At 36.7% G+C, this 20,894-nt stretch overlaps 1 protein-coding gene across 1 annotated transcript; it reads right to left on the reverse strand.

Annotated features, from left to right (window-relative positions):
* Nucleotides 1-1,870: 1,870 nt before the first annotated feature.
* tmem51b (transmembrane protein 51b) lies at nucleotides 1,871-19,010 on the reverse strand. Its single transcript, XM_084736295.1, has 3 exons — nucleotides 18,710-19,010; nucleotides 8,116-8,551; nucleotides 1,871-3,097 (listed from the first exon to the last, which is right to left on the reverse strand). The coding sequence occupies exons 2-3, from the start codon at nucleotides 8,535-8,537 to the stop codon at nucleotides 2,641-2,643; spliced, it is 879 nt and encodes a 292-aa protein (XP_084592421.1). The 5' UTR covers nucleotides 8,538-8,551; nucleotides 18,710-19,010; the 3' UTR covers nucleotides 1,871-2,640.
* Nucleotides 19,011-20,894: the final 1,884 nt, after the last annotated feature.

The raw sequence follows: 20,894 nt of genomic DNA on the forward strand, positions 1-20,894 counted from the left end.
TTACCTCAGACATCTACAACAGTGAAATGCTTTCACATTAGCATTGATAATTTATTACATATAATGTGCAATAATATATCACTCAGAAGTAATTTTTCTGCATTGAATACTTTTACTTTTTACTTGTACTTCTTATACCTGCCAAAGTGACCTTTTCGATGCAGGACTTTTACTTGTAAACTACTTTTACTAAAGTACAGAATCAGAATCACGTTTATTGCCAAGTAGGATTTCATATATAGAGAATTTGCCTTAGTATATAGATGCATTATAATAAACATATGAGAAAATGTAAAGAAAAAAAGACAAAAGCAAGTACTGCCAGTCAAGAAGCATATATCTATATCTAGATATATATATATATATATATATGTATATATATATATGTATATATATATATATGTAGAATACAACTCTGCAATAACATATGGAAAAATATTCTAAAAAAAAAAACAGTACAACATGTCTGTTATTAAAATAAAGGGGTGTACAGTTTTGCACAGGAATGTGCAAAAGATCACAGTATTAAGGATATTTGCAACATATGCAAAAGATTTGAATACTTCTCCCATCAATAAAAAATCAAAGGTGATGTTTTTTTAATAGTGGGGATACTACTCTTAATACCAGCAGACCAAAAATGTATTATTTACTTCTTTTACTCTTAAAAAAAAGTTTCTGGATTTTTTTTTTTTTTTTGCACTATTCCGACAACTTTCCATGTGAGGATCAAGATGGACACATACATTCCAGGAGACAATCCTTTGGTCCTGTGTGTCAAATATATTTTCTGTGTCCACCTCAGCTGTCATTAGCATCACCAGTCAACTCATTTTACACACCAGGTAATTTCACAATAACACATTATTATCTGAAAGCCATTTAACAGTTAAATAAACAATTAAGTAAAAAACGTGGTAATGCATTATGTGCTCTGATAACAGAAACAAGCATTTGTCTCAAATGCATGCAGTTATATCAAGCAACATTTTTTGTTCTGTCTTTTTTATAATTGTCTTAATCTGACTACAAATGTTTTTAAAATCACTAATAAACATTATTGTGACTAAAATATAACTTTCAACAGTTCTTTTTCGAAAGACATAAACTTGGGCAAACAAATATGAAGGTAGCAGACAAATACTGATATTAGACTCAAATGAACTATGCATCTAAGGCTTAAATGTCACTCAAAAACTTAAATATTCATTACCAATATCACAACTATATAAAGCTAATATAATACAACTAAGACAGTAAGAAGTCATCTGAAATTCCTCAAAAGGCTCACCGTTTTACTTCACATTGATTACACCTCCCCTCACTCATACATTAGCATTATCAGCATTTTAGCACATCATTTTACACTTTGCATTAGTATTTTCTTGTTCTTATGAATTCTGTACAATCTGTTCAGAGGCAATAAGATCGGAGCAACTGCATAACTTTGAATTCCCTCTTTTTGTTGTTTTACCTGTTTAACCACTGGAGGGCGCTGAACATCAACCAATGAATGTAACAGGAAGACACATGGATATTGATGCAAAAATAAAGTTTCTCATGGGAGAAAATATAATGACAAGAACAAACTAAAGTCTAAAGTTAGATTTTTATTAACTGTAAGTAGAAAGACAATATATATGTTAATCTCTTTTAGAATAAAATACAGCTCTATCAAATTTAAAGCATGCAATCAAAACATATCATCAGAAAAAAGGAGCCATAATTCTTGTGAATTGTGTGTTTGTGCTGGAGACACACTGGCTTTTGGTTTAGTTTGTATTCAGTGTTTATTTGATGTTTAAATGTTGAACTAATTTTCAGGGACATACTTGCAGCAAAAAATATAAAATCTTGACGTGATCCTAAATGAAATAGAAAAACATTTATTCACCACTTTTTTAAACAAATATTACAGCATAGTTTAAACATCTAAACACCTTTAAAAGTCCTGTAAAGCATGTTGCAGTGTGACTTTCACATCCCGTACCAGAATATCCAGTAGTTTACAAACTATAATTACTCCCAGTGTTTCCAAACAGTTTAAGACAATAGATTTTAAAACAACACACAAAAAGCATTTACAAACAAACATCATACATAGTTGGAATCAGTGCATTTTCTTCAATTACACATCATAAAAAGGTTGTTGTACATATAATGTTTATGACACTTAATATCACTTTAAAATCTCCCAGGTAATCCCTTTCCCCTTTCATTAGAATCAACATATAACAACAATAATTTCTGGTAAGGTGAAAAACATATATAGATTTAAAGAGATTGTCCATTACAGCACACAGTTGGCTATTAAATAAAACTGAAAGGCTGTTCTGTGTTTGATATAAGTTAGATCATGATGTTTAAAACTAAATCTGACAGCTGATCCTTTCACACAGACCTAATTATGCATTATAACAGAATAAATATGCTGATCACAAGCTGCTTCAGTGATAAAGAGCAAGAAATATTCTTGTTTCAGGAGTGTGTCTGCACAGCCTCCATCATGCTGCTTGCAGCATCATTTAACCTACTTAATACCAACCTTGAAAGTGGGTTCTCCAAAGTGTTATCATTAGTCCATTTAACACAGAGATATTTTTACTCATCGGGAACAAGCAGTAAGTGAGAGACACCGCCCTACTGCAACTCTGGCATCTTATTGTCATACTGTGGCGGCGGAGTGATGGGTTCAATGTTCACTGGGTTCTGTGTGGGGCTGCGGATTTGGAGGCGGAAGTCCTTCAGGTGCAGTTTGTCTGACTTGATCCTCCTCACCCGCAGGGGCCGCAGTAAGCGGCTGGCCCGGCTGCTGCTGCGGGCGGGCAGGCTCGGATTCGATGTGAGGCCGGGATGGTCAGGCTGGGGCTCTGCGGCAGGCTGAGCGGCAGCCGCTGGCGCGGGATCATTCAGAGGGGTTTCCTCCGTGGGGTTGTTAGTGGGCTCTGCTCCCTCATTTTCCACAGCAGCTAAGATGTCCTCGTAGGATGGCAGCTGGGAGGTGCTGTCCAGAAGGTTGCTCTGGCGGACGGGGTAGTCACCGCTGCCAACGACCTCCTCGTAGCTTGGCACGTTGAATGTGGTTGGGTCTACAGCTCTGCAAAAAGATGCAGACGTGAACTTCAGCTGTTCGTGCAACTCTTTCTTAAATTGTGAAATCTCTAACTGTGACCCTAAAATTTGGATACTGAGTGATAGGGCTGTCCCGATCCGATATTGATATCGGATATCAGTCCGATATCAGCCAAAAAACGAGTATCGGATTTTATCGGACTGCATCTAAAATCTCTGATCTAAGCACACCAATAAGCAGTCCATTTTCTGCTCCAGCACTTCTATCCATAGGTGACTCTGGTTGCTGACTATTGCTCTCTGTTTGAGAAACATCACTTGATCAAGCTTTTTCTAACATTCCAAACTACAAAATAAGTAATAAAAGTATGTATGATTCGTGTTGATATCGTATCGGATCGATATCAGTATCGGCCAATACTCAAGGCTGCAATATCGGCATCGTATCGGAAGTGAAAAAGTTGTATCGGGATCCCTACTGAGTGATGTCAGTTCACTTCACATGACCCATCATGAGAAGTATTTTAAAGATCCACCAACTGCAATTTTCTTGGTTAATTCCAATTTTCAGACTTTGTAAGAACTATAATTGACAGTATACCAAACTTTTTGTAACTTGTCTTTAAGGTAAAATTAAATTGGATGTTCATAATAAAACACTGACTATTAAATCATTTTTACATTTTCTCCAAAAGTGTTTCAGGTTACAGCCAGGCCTTATTTTATTATTATAATTATAATAATATAAATATATATTATATTATTATATTGCGATCATGTACCAGAGGGAGAATGATCTTGTGAGATATCGTAGGAAACATTACTTCGCATTATCAGGTGGAAGCAGATGTAAACAAACCAGAGACAGACGCGGTACGACAGTTTGCTGTAGCACAGCTTTGCAGTGAGAAAAACAGAAGCAGAACTTAAACGAGTCTGGATGAGAAAATGTTTGAGCAGATGCATCAACACAGGTTGTTTAATCTTCAGCTAGAACAGGAGGTGAGATTTTAACTGTCAGTCTGTGAACAATTGTCTGCTGCTGGCTTGGATTAGCCTAAAACGCTCAAAGTTTACCTTCGTTCAACAACACTGTCAGCTTCTCAGCTGTTCTGTCTCCTTGAAGACTCTCTGTCCTCTGTTTTTATCCTGTTCTTGGGATGTATTGCTAATGCCGACTTCACCCACATGTGTGAATGTGTGTGGCTGTGACCAGCGCTGTTGTGGCTGTGACGTTACTGCCTGTGGCGCTGTGCGCATGACGTGACCGTCAGAATTGGACATGGGACGCTGTTCTGGTCTCTGGATGGGCGATCAGTGCATCTGTTGTATCTTATTGTGTTTGCAAGTACCACAGTGAAAAAATGTATGCCTAAAATTCAGAAATTGAAAAATCTCTGGGGTTTATTATGTAGTGTCTTTGTTAAGTTTTTATTCATTTTTATGATGAAAAAGGAAACACACTTAAAAATAATCAATCTTTAAACCTGCAGCGTTTCTTTTTCTGCCACTCAGGGGCAGCGTTAACAAGCTGTGCATAAAACACTGACGTATCACCTCTTAATGTTGATACGATGAAGATGTTAGCAACAGTCACATAGTTACACATTCAGCAGATGCAGAGAAACACGATAATTCATTTAGAGTTGTGTTTTTGGATATCTGATGATTTAAGTCCATTATGCACTCTCTTTCAGATGTGGTTTTGGTTTCCACCAGGTCTTGAGGGAAGTATGAGGCTCTAGCTGCTGAACGCTCCACTATGTAAAGTCGTCTTATGTGTAAACTTACATGTCAATAAACCTGATTTTGATTAGTCAGACTTGAGCATTTTGCTTTGTAATGATGCATGATACTAATCTGTGTAGTATGTATGACCGCCAACAGGGCAAAATTATGTTTTCTTATATCTGGAGAAAAAGATTTGTAGACTAGAGCAGCTCTGCAGTACTACATGACTTCACTATCACACTGTTTGTACATTCTTTGTACCTTAAAAGCAGACAGAGGGCTTCTGCACAAGCCAGGGCCAGTGGGCCAGTTTGTAGTTTATTCTGTTTGATGGCAGAGTAGACTGTGTGTTACTAGTGTGATGACATGGCCAATTTACTCCCTTTTTCAGAGAGAGTGTCTTTTTGTGTTGTTTGTGTGATTTGCTGGTCTCCCTGGTAGAAGCAACTGTCGTCCCTTTTGGTGGAAGGGTGTTTACTCGTGTGTCCCACAGTCTGTTTTTGTTGTCCAATTTAATATTTTAATGTTCATTTGCCATTTGTTGTGTTCACTTTGGCTTTAATTTGAAAATAACAATAACAACAACAACAACAACAACAACAATAATAATAATAGTGTTTTTTTTGCTGCAAAATTGTAATGCACTTTAAGCTGTGATCTGTGCATGAAAGGTGCTGTATAAATAAAGTTCATTCATTCATTCAATAAATTACATGTTTGAGTGCACACTTCAGTTTCCTTTCTTGTTTCTCCCCCATGTTGTTATCATTGTGACGCTCCTCACCCCCCGAAACTTATTGGGTAACGTACCAATTTGAGGGCTAATGTGTGAATTATGTTTAAACATTTCCAAACAGAGCTACAACTAAAGATTATTTTCAATACCAGTTAATCTGCATCTTATTTTCACGATCAATTGTTGAGTTTATAAAATGTCAAAAAAATGTTTTGTTTTGTTCAATCAAAAAGACTCTTCATTTATTATGATAAATGACGAAGAAAAGCAGAAAACCCTCATATTCAAGAAGCTGGAACCAGAAAATGTTTGACATTTTTGCTTGACGAATAACCTAAGTATTTAATGGATTATATTAGTTGGAAATTTTTTTTTTTTTTTCAATCAAGTTCCAAACATAGAACGCTATGGCAACGGTTATGCATGGAGATGCAGCCAGTAGCTCCTACAACTTTCCTTCTGTCATTTTTCAGCTTCATTGCCGACACACACATTATCTGTGACTAGGGGTGTGTATCTCACCGACTGAGACTGATTCGATACGTATCTCGATACATGTACGATACGATATGATATATCTTAAAATTTTTAAATGACCAACAATTCGGTTTGATACGATTCAGCTTTGTCACGATATGATTCGATATAATGCAACACAAGACAATACAATGCCTGAATCTTTACATTTAGATTCAATTAATGCTAGAGTGCTCTTAGTTGCAAAAAGAAATTAGTTTTACAAATATAGTAACAGTAGAGACAGAGAGAAGGAGACATTACAGTGACGTTAACATTCTTGTGAGTCTCATGTGTAAATGCGATCCTGTAGTCTAAATGAGAATCTATGAACAAACTTTAACTGTCTAAAATATTAGTATTTCTGCAGTAAGATGATCTGCTGCTCTGTTTCATATGAAGAGTGCTGTGGTTTTGATTAGTGTGGAGGAACAGTGATGCTCTGTTACCTGCTCTCACAGTGACATGACGTCTCTGTACTCTGCTGTCTGACACATTTTAAATAAATGATCTGCAGCAGTGTTTCTAATCTTTCTTATAAAACCTAAACTTATTCTACACTTGTGTGCAACGCGATACAATGTCACTTCTGTCTCTGTCTTTAGCGCGGGTCTGTTCTGATGAAATGAAAAGGAGACACAGGAGAGGGAGGAGGGAGCGCTTGTTTTGTGTGAGCGAGGCAGCAGGCGTCCAGTGAGAGCAGTGCAAGCAGAGCAGACAAAACAGAGGAGAAGCTGGAGAAAACAATGGGAAACCAGAGACTGCTATGACCACACAGAGTCCCGGGGTGCTTTTCATTTGGTAAATTCGTCTCCTTGTCTCCTCCACTCGCTTCCTCTCCTAACGGCTTAGCACCAACGAGGGTATGAGAGAGAGATGTGAGGAAGAGACACAAGGGCAGAGGAGATGAAGCTGCGAAATGAAAAATCCTCAGTTCCTCTCAGCGTCAGTCTGAAGCGACGTCAGTTACTGATGACGAGCTGCACAGTTGTATTAGCTGTTAAACAGACTGGTACGAATGTCCACAGAAACCATTTCATAACCTGACAGTATTCATTTAAATCTGTAAACAGATCATCATCATTTAATATTCCTTTTAAATCCTCTAATTTATATAGGCCACGAGAGATAGGCCACTTCAAAGATGTTTAACTTCTGATGTGAAGAAGCCGACCATATTATCATCAACCTGACACCAATTCAAAAACGCACTACAGTATTATTTCCTGGGTGCATATGTGTAGATATTAGGGGTGGGACTCTTTGGGCACCTGCCGATTCGATTACGATTACAATTCAGGGGCTACGATTCGATTATAAAACGATTATTGATGCATCTTTTCGTCTCACTGAATAAACATTCATCACTTGCAATTTTTAAAAACAGTGCATTTGTAATAAGAAACAAGAGTTGAATTCATTCCATTATATTTTATTAAACTAATCGAGTTACATGGCTTCTCATGTTTGTTGTGTTGCCAAAGTATTTTATTTTAGCACGACGCAGCTTACATATAACGTGGCTCTTGTCCAGTTCGCTTCCGCCGTCGACGTTGTAGAAGCCGAAATGTTTCCACACGTCTGCTTTTAAATTAGAAGGAGCTGTTCGGATCTCACGGCGAGGTGGCTGGCAGTCAGCCATGTTTGTTTTCCTCTGTGCGCGTGTCGGCGTGTCCACTCCAGGTGCGCATCCCAAAGTGTCCCGGCGATGACGCGTACCACGCTTCTTAGTTCCGCATTATTTAGAAGCTTCTGTATCACTTTAATTAACAGATTGAAATAATCAAAATTTGGACGTTTGTGAATTGATTCAGATTCGTCCACGTCCGAATCGCGATGCATCTAAGAATCGGAAATTTCCCTCACCCCTAGTAGATATATATATTTATTTTGGGCTATTCCATTCTGACTTATCAGCTGTTTTGAATTTGTTTATTATGAAAGAACTACAATTCTAAGTTAGCTGTACAAACGTGTGTTGTATACTGATTATAAATTTCCTTGAATCCTTGAAATATTTCTGGTAAGAGCAGATGAACTAGATAAAAGTCAGTACTCACGGTTCTTCCTGCTGCCCTACCACATGGTCCATGAGGGGGCCTCCTGTAGCTGCTGTCTGGTTACTTCTGTTGCGAGCGTTCCTCTTGCTCTTCACACCGAGGCAGATGGATAAAAGCAACAGGGCCGCCCCGACCCCAACCAGCACCATCGCCACCGTCGAAGACTTTGTGATGTCTGCGTTGTCGTCCTCATCATTCTTCTCAGGGTCTGTGGTGCTGGAGTTTCCCGACGTAGTGGAGGGGCCGCTGGAGGCCTCTCCGTCCATCGGTATCACAGTCCACACAATCATGACGATACCCAGGGCGATGAGTCCCACTCCCAGGGCGCACAGGGCATAGTGAGCGCCTGACCCGGAGCCCTCTGAGCTGGATGATCTGTTAGAACGGTTGTTGCCACCGCATAAACCCCGACTGGAACACATCCCTGCAGGACAAACTACAACAGAGAGGACATCCATTACAGTGAGAAGAGACCAGGAATACTGTAAGGAAAAGCTGTCAAAGGCCTACTATAATAATCTAAAACACACTCGCCTCACTTTACTGGTTGCTATGCCAACTCTTGCGGTGAAGAGGAAGCTTGTTCTCTCCTGGTTTGTACCTCTTTGACAAAGGGTTTCTATTTAGTACACTTGCTTACAACTATTAAAGAAAAATACCTTTGAGGATGTTACTTCCTGTCATAAAAGGTGGTGTAAGGTTGATGTCAAACAAGGTGCATCAAAGAAGAGAGAAACCTCCACACAATGCAGCTCTGGTAAATACTGAGTGATGACAATGAAACCCCTCTGAGAAAACAGTGAATGGTGCCTCCAAGATTAAGAGAATTAAGAGGTAGTTACAACAATCTTTTGGGTTTAATATGTAAACAAGCAGCTACTGCTTCAGTGGAGCCTCACAGGAGTTCACACATGCACAGACGTAGATTTACGGTCATATGTTATGATTGTGTTCAATTAATATGATTATTTTCTCACTTAATTGATTAGTTGTTTCTAGGGCTGAAAACTATGCCAAAAAAAAACAAACAAACAGAAAAGAACAAATCATACTGCAATTATTTTGACAGCTATTGCAATATAAGTCAAGATTTTAGTGGGACTGGAAATTCTTGCATTTCAAGTTCACTAAAAAATAAATACGTTGATCTTGTGATTTTTGTTATGGAGAATATGATTTGTAGGCAGGGGCATCTCTGTAGCATCACAATTTGCTATGTATTAGTTATAATGATATGTTCTGACACATTTTACTTTAAAAAAAAAACAACAACTGCAGCTCGTGTAATTTGGATGCTAACCATAGTGTAATTTCGCTAATATTTCAATTAATTGTTAAGCCTTATTAATTAATTGTTGTTTTATCTATAAAATGTCAGGAGGTCTCTCTCACATTAAAACAATAACAAGAACAGTTTGATGACGTTGTGAAGCAGTATGGGATCACATTGTCTTCAACAACCACCACAGCTGATGAAAATCTATTTGACTCAGGCAGAAATCATGTTCATGGACGAGGCATTGAAGTTTTATTCATGTTATGTTTATTTGTTTTCGCCAACTTTCTTCCTCAGTCTCTGATGAATCCCATTTTTTCCCATAAGTTATAGCAACTAGCAACTAGCCAGCAAAGGCTAGCAGTATGTGCACTATTACTGTGAATAAATTACAGATTTATCTGCATTTGAACATTGTTGGAAACTTTTGGAATAATGCAAATACACAACTAAACAAAATATAACATGTCTAGTGTTTGTGGGCCTTTTAGTGCAGAAATGACAGATAGTATAGCTTGAGGTTTAAGTTTTATTAAAACAGAACTTTTCAACCTTATCTTGCTTTTGTGCAGGGAGTTGTTAACTGCATTCAGAGCCAAACGAGTGCATTTTAAAATGAATAACAATAAACTGGTTCCAATAATTGGCCGGGCCCGACATTGTACATGTCAAGCCAAGCCCAAAAACACAAATTTGTCTTCAAGGACTTTTCCATCTGTACAACAGATGACACTCTTCCTGCCACAGCAATGCCTGCATCAACAACACAAACCCATCCACCCCCTCAGCCCCTGTCTGTATTATAACATTTAGTTTACAGCATGAGAATTTTGAATGCGTTCATTCAAACGTTGTACATCTCAGGCTCTGTCGGGGTGGTTGTTATCTCTGCGACGGTGTTTATCAAGTCTGCTCAGATGTGTTCAAGAGCATCACCTGAGCAGAGACACACCTAGATAAACTAAGAAGAAGCATTTTATCACTGCAGCAACCAGCTGTATCTGTGAATAAACTATTTATTTTATGAAAAAAAAAAACAGTCTGCTAAATGTTTGAGCAACAGGAGTGAGAGAGCAGGCGAGCAAGTTGGGAAGAAAACATGGAGCGCGGTGAAAAAACAGGTTGTGAGACAACAAGTGCAGTTGTGGGTCCACACATGTCCTAACACGACAAACATTAAGCTGAGAGACTGTAACTTGAAGGAGTGACTCACACTGAAAGAATGGAGGGACACAGAAATGGTCACGGTAATGATGATGGTATTTGACAGGATGACTGCCATACAGGAAAATTTAGGCTATTACTCAGAATCCATTGTGAAATATGCTGCGGAACGGATTGGAACTTAGATAAATTAGACGCAGACGGACGGGGAGTGAACAAAACAACATGAACACCTGAACAATTTAATGCAATTCAACACCGCTGCAAAACTGCTACATCTGAGCCACCATGTTTGAAGTGTACTTGAAATCTAAGTGTTCATTTTATCGTCTCTCTTTGTATATAATACACACATACAGTCTCACTTGTCACTTGTCATCCTGATGGCACTGACATATTCATCTACATAAATATTTACTTTTGAGAAACTATTACAGCAAACTATTCTGTGCAAAACACATGATTTTGCAGGTAATCTTTTGTGTGGTGCTTTTTGTTCGTATTGTTTCAAGAAATGCAATTACCGTTTTTTAATCAAACCATTAAACAAGAAGACTGAGGGGAAATAAACTGTAAGACAAAGCAATATCTTCTTGTAACTCTTCTGTTCAGGTTGTATATGTCCACAAGCTGCATCACTTCAACCAAAGAGTCATTTTCGCTTCTCCAGTTGTTTCATCTGAATAGTTTTCAGAGGTCTGAAGAGAAAAAAATCTAGTACTTTTCGATAAAAAAGTAAAAATGAGAGAATAATCTGAATAAACAGCAAAAATAGGATGTTGGAGGGTCCTGACCCACCAGTTTCAGTTTGGGAACCATCACTGCAGACTGTCTCATCTGACACACGCTCTATTGAAGTGAGCTGTGTGAAGCCTGTTGGATGAACTACTGTCAAGTGTTTGGAGACATGTGCAAATAATGACATCCTGCAGGAAGTATCCATTAAAAGTCCTGCGTCTGGTCAACACCTGCTCAGCAACAATGTTTAGATCACGCTGGAATAATCATCAAAATGTTATACTGGTGCTAAAGGTGCTGCTGTGGATCCATACAGTATCCATACTGTTTAAACAACATTCTGGCTCAACCACACACGACAGTATTTACGAAACAAGACAACATTTTCCTCTTTTTAACAATCCACTGTTTGCTGCCATATCCACACGCAGCTGTCGTCCATTCATGTAGCCTCTGAGCTTCAGTGTTTGAAGAGCTGTGTGAACTGAGATGCCCTCCTGCATCACAATCACCACTAATACTGAGCTGCTACGTTAACATTATACTGTAGATTTCTTTTAACAATTTATTACGTGTTGAATTTCATTCAAAAATGGTATAATGTAGTGATATGAATATGATAATTTGAATTAAAGAAATGACAATTATAAAATTCTATGGTTTCCACATAAGCTGAGTCGCAATTTCTACAAAATTCGATTAAGCAACTTCAAAAACATGATATTTTCTGTAAAAATCAGAATTTAACCTTAAAAAAACCTGCATCACTTTGAAGCAGCAAAGACACAAGATAAGACGGTGAGAAGGTATCAAACACGGACAAAAATCTTTTTAAACCAAATATGTTTTTTTTGGCAAGATGTTTTATAAAATAGTGTTTAGATTACAACATCTAGTCTGTTTGATTTCAATCCTAAATTCCTGCATAGTTCACATTAGAACTGGGCAACATTAAGAAATCATGATAAATGTTATTTATGTAGCATCTTTTGTACACAGATCAAAAGGTTGAAGATAAATGAAAGCAGAACAAAAGTATTTATCAGAACTACAATTTATGTTGTTCTCTGTCTCTGTGTGTTATGTAGTCTCATTTGGTTTTGTATATTCTTAGTTGGTTCTGTGGTTTATCTTTCGTGGCTCTATGTAGAACCTCAGTCAATTATTTTCCTTATCAATTAATCAGTTGATTATTTTCTCGATTAACAGTTGTTTGTTTTAAAATGTCAGAAAATGGTAAAAAATGTCAATCAGCATTTCCCAAAGCCAAAGACGACGCCCTCAAATGTCTTGTTTTACTCACAAGCCAAAGATTTTCAGTTTACTGTCATAGGAAAGTGAAGAAGCCAAAAAATATTCACATTCAAGAAGCTGAAATCAGAGAGTTTTGACTTTTTTTCTTTAAAAATTACTCAAACCGATTGATTATCAAAATAGTTCCATGTACAAAACTGAGTAAAACAATGCTTAAAAAGTAAAAAAAAAAAAGTGTTGAATCATCACCAACAATCAGAAATGTAACATTAAGCCTGACGAAGCTCTGTGACTAAATTCAGTATTTCCTTTTGTGTGAGTTTATTTTCCTACACATCTGTCTTCCAAGTGTGCATTCGACAACACTGAATTTTAACAACTTAACACCAGCTGAAAATAACTGACACCTCATGCAGTCCAAAGAGATGGACATGAGACGGACAATTTAAAGGGCCGTTGTCCAACCAAAGCTGATGTTAAGATGTATCTTTTAATAATATCTGGGGAAGGATTTTATGTTGGTCATTCTTTGTTCACATTGCAAACCACACAGTAAAATGTAGATCTATACACAAAAGCTGACTGCATTTTTCAAAAAGCAAACTCATTATTGTAGGCTTGTCTGAGATTAAACTTTGTTTTTCTGTTTCTCTTTAATGTCCTTTTAAATGGCAGTTTAATATGTGAATGCACACAGTAAATTAGAGCTGCAGTGATTAATCGATTACAAATAAATTATTAAACTAATCAGCAACTATTTTGATAAATCGATAAAGATCAGTTTGAGTAATTTTTGAAAAGAAGGCAAAATTATCTGATTTCAGCTTCTTAAATGTGAATATTTTGGGGTTTCTTTGTAACAGTAAACTGTACTGTCAAAACAAAACATTCACGGACGTCATTTTCTGACATCTTCTAGATCAAACAACTAACAGATTAATCAACAATAAAAATAATCATTAGTTGCAGCCCCAGAGCAAATACTTGAGGTGACACCGATGATAAATGACTTGTCACAGAGGGTTTGTTGAAAATACAGAAAATACGCTTTTCAAACAAAAATAAAACTTTAGTCTTTTTGTAACTCTGACCTAAAACAGTTAAAAATGTATCGTAGTATTGTAATTTATATTAAAATATCGAGAGCCATTTCAGCTCATAGAACACAAAGTCCCAAACAAATAATAAATAAAATGTGTTGATGTGCTGCTCTGTTTTCAGGACGGGTTGGACACATAGATGGACACAATGCTGACATATAAACTGGTGTAATTTTTGTTTATGATTTAAAGAAAGCATTTCAAGCACTTCATCATAAATGCCAATTAAGTAGTCCAAGCCTTTGCATAAAACACGCCCTATAATTTAGTTTCTGTCACCTTGTTCTGACTAATAAATGATGAAAGGATGGGCAGAAAACCACAGACTATTTCCTCGTGATAACGAAGCAGGTGTTTCCTTCCCTTCCTTTTCACCTTTAGTATTTAACTTTGCTTTCCACCTGTTCAGCCTTTGTTTGTTTAATGGCTCTTTGACAGTCAAATGATAGTCAACTGTGTTAAAGAGGACGAGACTTAGCAATTTGGTGTACGCTGTTAGAACTCAGCTGTGTGTAAAACTCCTTCAGTTAATTGAATTAATAAAGCAGTGCAAGGTGATGATTCGATATTATTATCTATTAACTTAGAGCAGAATCATATTGATACAATCACACCATGTTGGGTTTTTAAAAAAATAAATAAATTGTGTTGTTTGGATCAACGATTTCAAGCGAACCAGAGCTGAAAACAACAAAAAGGTTATAGAGATTATTAAAGCAATCTCGACTCTAGAGGCGCCCTTGGAAAATGTCAACAGTTCAAAAAGGAAATCTCTGCTGACAGGGATCATGTGATACAGTCAAAAGCTCCAGAACCAGCAGGTAAGTGGACCTTGACATGAGACTGTAGAGTAAGAATTTGTTTGAATTTTGTCTGATGTAATTAAGGAAGTTTAGGAAGTGTACACATGATCATAGTTTTCTTTATTTTACTAATTCATGATGTGAAATTAAGATAATTAAGATGTAAGATGATGTGGTAAATTGGATAATTCCACTACAGTATTTTGGACCATTTCAGAAACTGGGTTTATCCCAGTGACTTTATTATCATTTACTGCACTTCTACTAATCTTATTATTTTAGTGTAACATTTACAAAAACAGGTGTGTAGCATTTAGTGTAACAGTCTTGTCACCCTGCACACAAATAACACAACTTTATACTTTCAAATAGCATGAAGTGCAGACACCAAAATTTAATTTTGCGTGCAGGTGATTTGCCGATTCTTTCCATAAACTTCAGTGGGGAGCAGATGTGTCCCAGTACAACACACAAACAATGTCATGTGACATAGTATAAAGAGTGTGAAAGGCAGCATATTGATTATTGATTGGCGAATTGATGGATCAAACAAACACAGGACTTCATGTCCCACATGAAACTGAAAGTCAATCATTTAAAGTTTTTATTTTTAGTTATTTTAACCTAAACCATGATCTGTTCCTAAACCCTAACCAAGTAGTTTTGTTGTCTGAACCAAACTGAAACCATTTCACTTTAAATATTTTTGTTACCATGACGATGAGGGTCACCTGTCGATGGATAATGACGAAGGTAACCTATGGACTATGGATCTGTTCTCCATATACGTTAATGTGAAGGATGCTTTCCATTAACTTCTGTGTGAATGTACACACTGCACGCTGTTTGAAAGTTTAAACTGTGTTATTTGTATGCAGATTGTTTCTTTTTTCAGGAAATATAAAGAACCCTTTTTTACTCACCTCAGAGTAACTTTAGTTCCCTCCTGTCGTTGTGAGTATTACAGTGGAGTCAAGAGTCTGATGTAAAACCCCAACAAAGAACTATTCTGTCTCAGGTGGCGTGTTTACTAATATTTACACATATTGCATGACCATATGGCCTCATATGGACTCTTCTTTTATATATACATACAGTTAATCCTTCACATCTCTGTTGTGCAATCATCCTATGCAATATATTACATATTTACATTCTCTACTGTTAAATCTTCTGTGAATTTTTTGCTGCTTGTATTCTGTTAACTCCAAACTGTTTGGTCTTTATAAAGCAATACTATCTGAATTATTTTCTCTTGATAAAATGCTACACACCGTGTGCATTATAACATGTGTGCAGTTATCCTACATAATTATCCAAATATCCATATATCTGTATAAATGAAAGATAGTGTATATAGTCTTGAGTGTATGGTTTGTTAAATGTTTTTTTTGGGGGGATTTTATACTTTTTAATTATTTTATATTTTTGTTTTAGCTTTACGTAATTCTATTTATCACTCAACCCTTTTTTTTTACCTGCACTGTTTTTTTGATCTGCTATAACATGTAAATTTCCTCGGTGTGGAGTCAATAAAGTTTATCTTATCTTACGAGCTCTGACATGACTGATACATATTAAACATGGTTTCTTTATCAAAGTCATTATAACTGTAAATTCAGCTGTCAGTCAAATTTATTAAAGGGGAATGGCAGTATTTTTCAACCTGGGCCCTGTTTTCCCATGTTTCCATGACGAACTGACTAATGGAGACAACAATTTTTGAAATTGTTCCTGCACTGAAGGAAGACCGTCGAACTACATCCACTGAAAGTGTTTGTTTTTGCCACTGGCAGGACCAGATTATGAATTTAAGTGTTGGAAAAGATCCCTACAGAGTCTGCAGTCCCCCAATCCAAACAATCCCCTGACCCCTATATTTGTTGGGGGTTTTTTTAAGCTATAAGACTCCATTTACAGAAACAAAACAAATCTCACCAAAATCGTCTCCATCTGCTCCAACAATTACCAACTCTGGTTTGGTCAAAATAAACTATTAGTCAGAGAGAGCCAAGTTTGGATTGAAGTGTGTTTCATGATAAAAAAATCACTGTTTATGTAAATGAAGTTTGGCAGGTTTGAAGAGAGTGATAAAACCACTGTTTCTCATTAAACAAAAGGATCTTACTTGTAAATAAAATGGTCTGCCTCTGTAACAATCCTTTCCATAATGTTGTCAGACACTCAGAATAACAATGTATGAAGCCTGTCAGAGGCAAAACAAGAACTTCTAGTGGACGTACTTTGATGGTTCACAGTTTGCTGTAAGGATTACACTGCAGCACATTGTGCTGTTATGCCCCATCAGTCACTTAGACACAAAACAGGCCCAGGCTGAAAAACACCAAAGATACCTTTCAAGTCATAGTGGGCCACTGGCTCAGTTTAGTGCTACAGCGTTCTCTGGCCTCAGGTTAACTTAACATAAAAAAAAATACTTCAGTGACACAGATTTTGTGAAAAGGGAGCACTGCTATCAGATCAGTGTTGGATTCCCTTAATGAGGCACTGGGACCAGTATGAGGAAAGAGCGTTCTTTGGTGCACACGGTTTGATCTCAGATAGAATGAATAAATGAACAGTTTACTTTTTTGTCCATTCTATGCAATTCATGAAGATAAAATAACCCAGAATATCAGCAATACAAAAAAAAAAAAAAAAAAAAAAAACAGAAGAAAAAAATAAAGTTTCCTCTAAATTATTATCCTTAATTACTTTTCATATTAATCATTTTACAATGTGATCCATTGTAATTTGCCATTTGAAGACTTTTTTGAAACTCAACAGAGAGTTACAGGTCAATTTAATGGTTAAACTCCCAAAACTGAAACACATCTGTATTTTAACATTGGGTTTCACTTTACATGTTTCAAAGATGCACAACCCTCTTAAATTACAATTTCATTCTCTTAATATAAGAAAAAATATAGAACACAAACAGCAAGGCTTTTATTCCTAACTCGAAACAGTATTTCCATTGTTTTCCATTGTTTTTAAATAGACAATACTGAACAATTTTAAGGTGCAGCACTAAAAAGTTGGTTCACGATAACCAGCTTTATTTATTATTGTAACAGCTATTTTCTGTAGTTTAACTTTACGGTCTATATTTGTTATATAAGCTTTTCCCCAAACCTCAGCACAATCTGACATACAGAATATGGCAATGTAAGTGACTTATACAATATATGGAGACATTTCTTATTTATTATGTTTGGTGATGCAACGTATGATTGATGGCTATTTTTGCACAATTACTCTAACATTTGGGCATCTATTTTCCTCCTCAGTTACATATCATCACACGTAGGGCTGCACAATTAATCGCAATAGTATCAAAATAACGTAACCCTGCAATATTTTTGATAAAAATAAAAGTAAAATGTGTGGCAAAATAGGATCATGATGACTGTACCGTAGTGCTGCAGAGTCTTCAAATGAAAAATCATGTTTGCTTTTTACAGACAAATGTGACATCATCGTGATTTTAATTTTTTTTTCAAGGCAAATGAATCATTCCCACTAACCCTGAATCATACTGCAATCACAATAACTGTCAAAATGATTGTTACATGTTTTTTTTTTGTGTTTGTTTGTTTGTTATATGATGCAGCCCTACCATTTAGGTAGAGATAGATATATATCATCACAAATATGTTCTGTACATGACAGACCTGCAGCGTGTGAACCACATGTAGTGAATTACATCATCAGTCCACAGTATGGTGACAGTATGGTGACACTGAGTTGTTTTCTGTGATTCTGTCAGTTTAAGACAACGTGACACTTCTAATGGCTGCTTTTCTTCTTCTGCAATAGCACACAAATGTTGAGCTTTCCTGCATGTTAGAGGACAGGCCTGGGGGGACGGTGTGTATGGGTGTGTCCTCTTTGACATGAGCACACTTCCAGCATTAAAAAGCAGCCTCTCCTGTTATAATCGCAGGCTTCCGTCAGGCTGCCGTACGAGCAGCATTATCTGATAAATAAGTGCAACATTATCGGCGCGGTAAAGTGGTTAAAAGCGTGTGAGTGTGTCCGTCCTTCAGCCAGTAGTTTCATTGTTTGTAAAGTAGGAAGGGACTTGAGTCAGAGGGAGGACCTGTCTGTCCCCTCACACACTGCCGCTTCATGTCAACTTATCCGCACAAGCTTGTCCGACTCAACACTTCACAGAGAGACACTTATAACCCACATACGAGGTGTGAATAAAGTGAAACTGGTCTGTCCTGGAGAAGGTGGTCTGTAAGAGGCCTTACCTTTTACCGCTCAGTGTCCAAGGACTTCTGTCTTCATCGGTGAGTTACCTGAACCACGCACGCAGGTGTTTTCAGGAAGATCACAGGGGGGAAGAGGAAGGAGACATGAGTGCGACAGTTTCACGCCCCGTTCAACCGAGATTTCTGTCTCTAAGGTCACGCAGAGTGTCTTTTTCACTACAATGTTTACCGACAGGTGAAAGTTTAGTAAAGAAGAACTTTGTTCAGATTGAACCGCAGTGAAGCTCGAGACTCTCCCGTTGTAAAGTGACTGTGACCTGTTTCCGCTCAGGTCCTAGCGCCGCTCAGGTATACTTCCTCTTCCGCTGAGGACAAATCAGTGGGACAAAAAGAAATTAGTTCATAGCTTTCAGTTATTTTAAATGTTTTAGAATGTATGTTATGCATTGATAATAATAATAATAATAACAACAACAACAACAACAACAACAATAATAATAATAATAATAATAATCACAATTATTATATTAAAACCTTTTTAAAAAGTTAAAAAGTTTTTTCTTTTTCAGTTTTCTTGGGACACACCCAGAAACAGATGAATAAACATGATTTAAATGTAAATTAAATAATATATAAAAATAAAACATTGTCAAGGTTTTTAAAAAGAATAAAATAGAATAAAGGGGCACAGTCAGGAATTAAAATTTATTTAAGCCTACTTTTATCTTAATTTATTCAGAATCTCTTTATAAGAAACAAGTATTTTTATGATTGGTATGAATGGGATTATTACACTTATTTCCATTACCAATGGTAATCAGTCTGCAGACTATTTTCTCAGTTAATTTGTTTGGTCTTTGAAATATTAGAAAACAGTGAAAACATTTCGAAAGGAATATCCTCATATTGTTTTATTTGAACAACTGTCCAGACCCTAAAGAAATTCAGTTTATTATATTTGCTTGAAAATTTGATTTAAATTAGTGGTCAATTGTTAGAATAGTTTGTGATTAATTTTCTCAAGATGGACTAATAGACTAACATTCATTTGCATAGTCACATTACATTTTAGCCATAATGATTATTGTTACAATATCATTAAATTAAAAATAAAGATAGTGCCGTCTGCAAACGTACGCAACTCAAAACTCTATATTAGGGCATTATAGCATCACAAACATCATAGATACAAACAGTCTCATAAGGGCCACTCAGTAGCTTTTCTGGAGCTTTTGATAGTGTCACAGTCTTCCTCAGCAGATGGATCAGTTGTCATGGAGATGTAGATGTTCAAATTTAAATTGCATTTTCCGCCCTCTTCAGTCTCTGATGTGGGACAGACAGACAGACAGACACATAAAAGAACTTTTGAAATTTTAGAAATTTAAACATAGATTATAATGAAAAGTGGGCAAACTGCTGAGGAAGATCATGTAATACGATCGAAAGCTCCAGAACAGCAACCACTTTTTCCAAGATCAAGAATTCAACTTTAATCAATGAAAAGGTGCAGCTTAACATGATAAAATGTTGACAATAAGCAGATGTCCATCTTGTTTCCTATATCAGGCTGGTGGTCTGCAGGCTACAGAACCAAAAGGTTACCGATTCGATCCCCAGACGTTCGGGATAAATCTGGTGAAACAGCAGCGCTCTCCCCTCATTACCACTCCTGGGGGGGCCAACAAGGCCATTAACCCCCACCTGCTCCGCTCAGAGGCCAGCAGATGAGACTGTTTAACATTTAATCACGGTCTGATTATCCTGAGTCATACAAGCACAATAGTTTATTTGCCATTTTGACTTTAGCTTTTCCATTTTAAGTTAAATCTTGTTGAAATTTATGCCATATGTCTACAGTAGCCCATAATGGATAAACCTAACACTGGCCAAACATGTTTTACCTCCATAGTTTCTCCTACATGCTTGGAGGAGGAGGGGAGGTGAGTAGTTTTTAGTTGGTTGCAACCTACAACCTCACCACTAGATGCCACTAAATCCTAAACACTAGTCCTTTAAATAAAGCTTTTAGAAAAGAAAATGAAAAATGTTTTAACCTAAGGAGGGGACAAAATGCAAATAGTAATTTTGATGCATTATACAACTCAAAAATGTATTACAACAAGCTAGTACACAAGCTAATGTGGCACTTTATTCATTTTTTAAATATCATAAAGCTGCATGATATACATTTCCAATATCTTAAAAACTTAATCATCAGCTG

The sequence above is a fragment of the Lutjanus erythropterus genome, chromosome 2, assembly GCF_056507025.1.
Source record: "Lutjanus erythropterus isolate fLutEry1 chromosome 2, fLutEry1.hap2, whole genome shotgun sequence".
NCBI classification, from domain to species: domain Eukaryota; kingdom Metazoa; phylum Chordata; class Actinopteri; order Lutjaniformes; family Lutjanidae; genus Lutjanus; species Lutjanus erythropterus.